Raw genomic sequence first — 5,160 nt, 5'->3', positions numbered from 1 at the left:
TATAATTATAAAAATGATGAAAAATAATTGCTGTTGCACACAAGCTGTTTTCTACAAAATTTAATATGTTGTTATAAAGTATCTAATCAAATACAATTTAGGTGTGAAAAAAATTTTCAGCCAAAAAAGGATTGAGCGTGCAACTTAATGGAATGAAATCAAAATTGGCAGCCAAACTGGTAGCTATACTTACAGCATTAAGAAGAATTTTCCAGCAAATATTCATTCATTAGTCAGCCAGGCCACATTTTTTGTTAAACTTTGGGCATGATGGTGGGTAAAACAAAATATTTGACCTAGGAAACTAATGAATGGATATTTGCTGTAAAATTCTTATCAATGCTATAAGTGTAGCTACCAGTTTGGTTGCCAATTTTGATTTCATTCCTTTTTAAGTTGCACACTCAATCCTTGTTTTTTTGGCCACACCTTTTTTTCACACCAACAAATCACAGCAAGTAAGAAAGTGACATGCAATAGTAACCAAGATTAGCTTTAGGATCACAACCCTATTATATAGAACAGACCTTTACTTCACAGAACCAACCTGATTCTTTAAAATTATTGGTGGTAGGTTTTCCTCTCTAAAACAGTGTTTATAGCTTCCTTTATACAAGCTTCATGTAATTTAGATTAACAGTTTCTTATTATCACCCCCATGCATTCAGTACAGCCATATTAAGCATAATTATTTATGTGAATTGCTTAAGCTAATATCATGTGAAACTAAACACTCTTTAATTAGAATAATTTCATAAAGTTTAGTAAATTTTTGCTAAAAGTTTGCAATCAATAATAACTGTCTACCTGTATGATTCTTTTGAAAACTTGAGCTAGAAATTATTAATCTAGTTTGCTTGGCCTAACTAGTACTTATGTATCTGCATGTCCTTTTACCTTATAGTTTTGTTGCTCTAAATCAGCTGTCTTTAATCCGAAGGACAAAGAACTAAAAATGGTCCACATTTTAGGTGTAGCTGTAGTAAAAATGTTAGACTGATAGCACAAAAATTTTCATTAAATTTTATTAGCTTATATTTACACCAAATGAGACTCCTAATTATAGGTTATAAAGATCTATCAGTGTACAAAATCTGAAAAAAATCAATAAATGTTAAGTATGTTTCTATATCAAATAAACTTTCCATACTTTTGGTGTGAAAAAGAAGCTCATTCAAAATTGGAGGTATTATATCATGGGTATTTCTTAATGGATTGTCTTTGAATTTGGTATGTGAAGTAAGCCCAGTAGAGCACATCCATTGAAAATATATGATAGTTTGGATTACACAGTCCAACTTACAGGAGGTGGGAAATTGCTAAACTGTCCTGTTAATAATACACAGTGGGTCCTGCAGGTTGTTTTTTTGGCCGTATGTCTTGATTATATCTAAGTTTGCAATTTTCATTCCACAGGCCCATATTTAAATTGTATGGTTGAAGTCGGTAGTTCTGTAGAAACATATTCTTTGTTATGAGTCTGGAATAGGTTTGCATTTTGTTGTAATATGTAAGCATCTGTAAATTGATTTTGTGATAACTGTAACATCCATGATATTGACATTTACTTGCATACAAGTATTAAGACATGCTTTTTTGCATGCTTATTTTTATGGGGGAGGTGAGAATCATGATGAAAAAGTATTTAGTACTAGCATTTAGTATTTAAAATACTGAATCCTTCTTTACTGTTACAACTTGTGTACTTGAGAATGACACCTGTGATTGAAACATCATATCTGTTCTAAAAACAAATCTTCCCTACTGTAAAAGTGGTAGCTTGTAATAAAATATTCCTTAATCGTTAAGTACATTCAAAATGAAACAGTTACTTCTTTCGCTTTGTTTGAATACCAACAGCTTATTTGCATGATTTACATGTAATATATATCTTTAAATTATATTGAAGTTGTATAACATTACAGTTATCATATCTTATATTGCAGTCAACAAAATGCTAATGTAAATTTCAAACTTGTTAGTAGAGTAGTTAACGTTTTTTTATTTGTTATTTTTGATTATTGTGTAATGTCACGTGCTTTCATTACCTGCTTAAATATTGTAGTTTTAGAGTAACAAAACTTGGGTATTTTATATACTATAGTAATTTTTCTTTTTTAGATTATGTTTCTAGAAAGTGAAGAGAAAATTGTCAAGTTTGCTGCGAAGAAGGCATTAACCACATATTTTTGTCTATTACCTACCAGTTTGGGCTATTTATGTAACAGTTTAGAATGTCTAAAAAACAGAATTTTGGAGAATACTGATCCAGAACAACTAAGTCTCCTTTGTGATATTTTGACACATTCTTCAAACTCATACAATTCAGTAATGGCTGTAGATAGTGGTCTCAAGAAAAATTTTCATCCTAATTGGTGTAAAGAAGTCATAGACGTTCTTACTGATAGTTGGGAGCAAGGTTAGTATCGATTGTTGAGCCAATTTTTACCCCCACTGTTTCAAGGAAAGTTGATTCTATCCTGAATGTGATGTATAAGATTTATTTCGTTAGATTGCTGAATACTAAATGTTACTGGTATTCTTTTGTCAGTTTATGTGTGTCATTTTGTTGTCTTTTTTTACTTTGATAAAATATCATATGTTATTTGCCAAGTTGATTATATTGTAAGAATTGTGAGCAATTTCCATGTATTTGCTTAGTTGAGAAATAACTTTAGTTGTATAGTGTAGGATAAGAAAGTTGGTCAAATATCACTCCATGTAGCTTAACCAATGTGATGGAACATCAGTAGAAGATTAGAAACTTTTCACTTTTGACTAGTACAACAGAGATCTAATAGAAATAGGACTTACTAACATATCACTCAAACTACACTTTGTTATGAACCACTGCTGAAGAAGCTGTTCCTTTACAAGATTAAACCTGGCAAGGCTTTTAATCAAATGTGTACAGACTCGGTCCATTACAAATATTGACTATAATTACAAATGTACTAAGTTTATCTACACAAAATATGGCAAACTTTTATTATGATGTAAATGTCTGTTGTATGTAAAAAATCAGGTGTGTTGTCAATATATGTCTGTGAATTGACAATGTCAGTCTGACTCAGACTTTAATAAGTTGGAGTGCAAATTCATGTTAATATGAAAATTAGAAATAGTTTTGTCCATTGTATAGTTTACATATTGCATTTACTTAACCTCCAGAACTTCCAAAATGCATATTTACACTTTTTTCACTATCTATTTATATTCTTTCTGATATGGTACATTACCTCCGCTCACATAAATAGCTATTTTTGTTCAGTGCTGCCCTCTATATTCAAAAAACATGTTTTGTGCATACCACAAGCCTTGAAACTCCCACCCAACTGGAACTGACTAATTCCAATGCATCTCTCATGCAAATTATCATGTGACAAACCACCACCAATAAGAGCGCAACACACACTCGTGACTCCTTCTATTCAATTCTACCAAACTATCACTTCTCATTTGGCAGTACTTGTGTCAAGACATTTTTGTTTTGGTGCTGTTCATATGAATTAAATTTATGACTTTTAATTACTTAAATTTCCAAGTGGAACTTCGTCATTAATTTTTTTATCTATAGATTGTGGAAGAATTTTTCAGTTAACTTTTTTTTTTCTCACTCTTGAATTTTTATAAATCAAACACTTTTGTTTGATTTATAGTTCAACTATGAATTCTGAGGTTAATGTTACCACTTCCAGTATCATGCCTCCTACTATATCACAGGCTGCAAGTGAAATTAATCATTATATGGACCAACCTCCTTCTCCTGAACTTGCCCCACTTCCTCCTGAACAAGCCAACCCTGGGTGAAGAGTATACCTGGTTTAGAAGTGGTGCTGTCTCCCATGTTTGATCTTCGACTATGAAGATCTTCTTTTGGGGAGTGTCCTTCAGACACTTTCGGAGGATGCTTCTTTCCTTCCCTCGCACCAGTCCTTCCACCTATTCAATGTGGGATTCTAGCTATTTATATGAGCGGATGTAATGTACCATATTGGAAGTTATAATTTTCCTGTACTGAAAATGTATTTCTGATAGGTACTAACTTCCTCCCAACTGAAAATCAGTGTTTCCATTTTCTGCCAATACTCGAAGTGATAGTTTGGTAGAATTGAATAGAAGGAGTCACATGCATCAAGAGAATGTCGCATTGTTATTGGTGGAGGTTTGTCACATGATAATTTGCATGCGAGATGCATTGGAATTAGTCAGTTTCAGATGTGTGGATGTCTCAAGGTTTGTGGCATGCACAAAACATTTTTTTCATATAGAGGGCAGCACTGAACAAGAATATTATTTTCAGTATAGAAAAATTATAACATCTGGTGTTTACTCTTCTCTACCATGAGCTGTTACTATATCAGCAATGTAGAGTAATGTATGAATAGCTAATAAATCTAACATCAAAAATATAATACTATGTTGAACAACACTGTAAAAGGTCATAGCATGTGCACTTTGATTACCATGCACATAGGGTTAATGTAACAAGTGTAATGAAACATCACAATCAGAGAAATATTTTTGAATATTTCATTCTTAAGTGTTTCAGGATGGCTTTTCGTGAGAAAAATAAATTAAAGATTAGTTGAAATGCTATTATGCGGTTTTACAAAAAACAATAACCTATATCTAATAAGTACCAAACAAAATTTAATAGCTGTCGGTTGTGGTACCAATATTTTATAATTTTACTGTAATATATAAATCACTTACTGACAGATATATACAAAATTACTTGGGAAGTACATTTAATTAACCATATGGTTGCAGTTTGTACCCATGTGACTTATTTCTCGTATGGAGAATGATACAAAGTTCAACAATACTTACAATAACTCTGAGCTTTCTTAATATATCTTCAAAACAGTTGTTAAGATTTTGTTAAAGATTTCAAGTATTTTGTACACAAAAATTAGATTATTTTAGATAAGTATTTTAACTAAAGATTTGTTACTTTTTTAATTGTAGTTATTTGCACTCAGACTGAATATTTTGAGTATTATCATCAATGTATAGTGCAATGAAATATTTAAAATTAAGAAATAGAAAAAATGTACATACCTTTAATTTTTCATCAAATAATCTTAAAAGATCTTTTTTTCTTGGTTATATTCCTAATTGTAAGTTTTTACATTTTCACATTTAGTTTATTTTTAA

General features: G+C 31.1%; 1 protein-coding gene across 3 annotated transcripts in view; it reads left to right on the top strand.

The window, feature by feature from the left end:
* LOC106468139 (protein Lines homolog 1-like) overlaps positions 1 to 5,160 on the top strand; it is a 55,671-nt gene that overhangs the window by 25,665 nt on the left and 24,846 nt on the right. For all 3 annotated transcript variants that reach the window (XM_022396446.1, XM_013928550.2, XM_022396445.1), the window contains exon 4: positions 2,122 to 2,419. In XM_022396446.1, coding sequence (XP_022252154.1) covers positions 2,122 to 2,419 — 298 coding nt within the window. The remainder of the gene's footprint in view (positions 1 to 2,121; positions 2,420 to 5,160) is intronic.

This window comes from Limulus polyphemus, unplaced genomic scaffold, assembly GCF_000517525.1.
Source record: "Limulus polyphemus unplaced genomic scaffold, Limulus_polyphemus-2.1.2 Scaffold2887, whole genome shotgun sequence".
Taxonomy (NCBI): Eukaryota; Metazoa; Arthropoda; class Merostomata; order Xiphosura; family Limulidae; genus Limulus; species Limulus polyphemus.
This window is presented reverse-complemented; position numbering and strand designations above follow the sequence as displayed.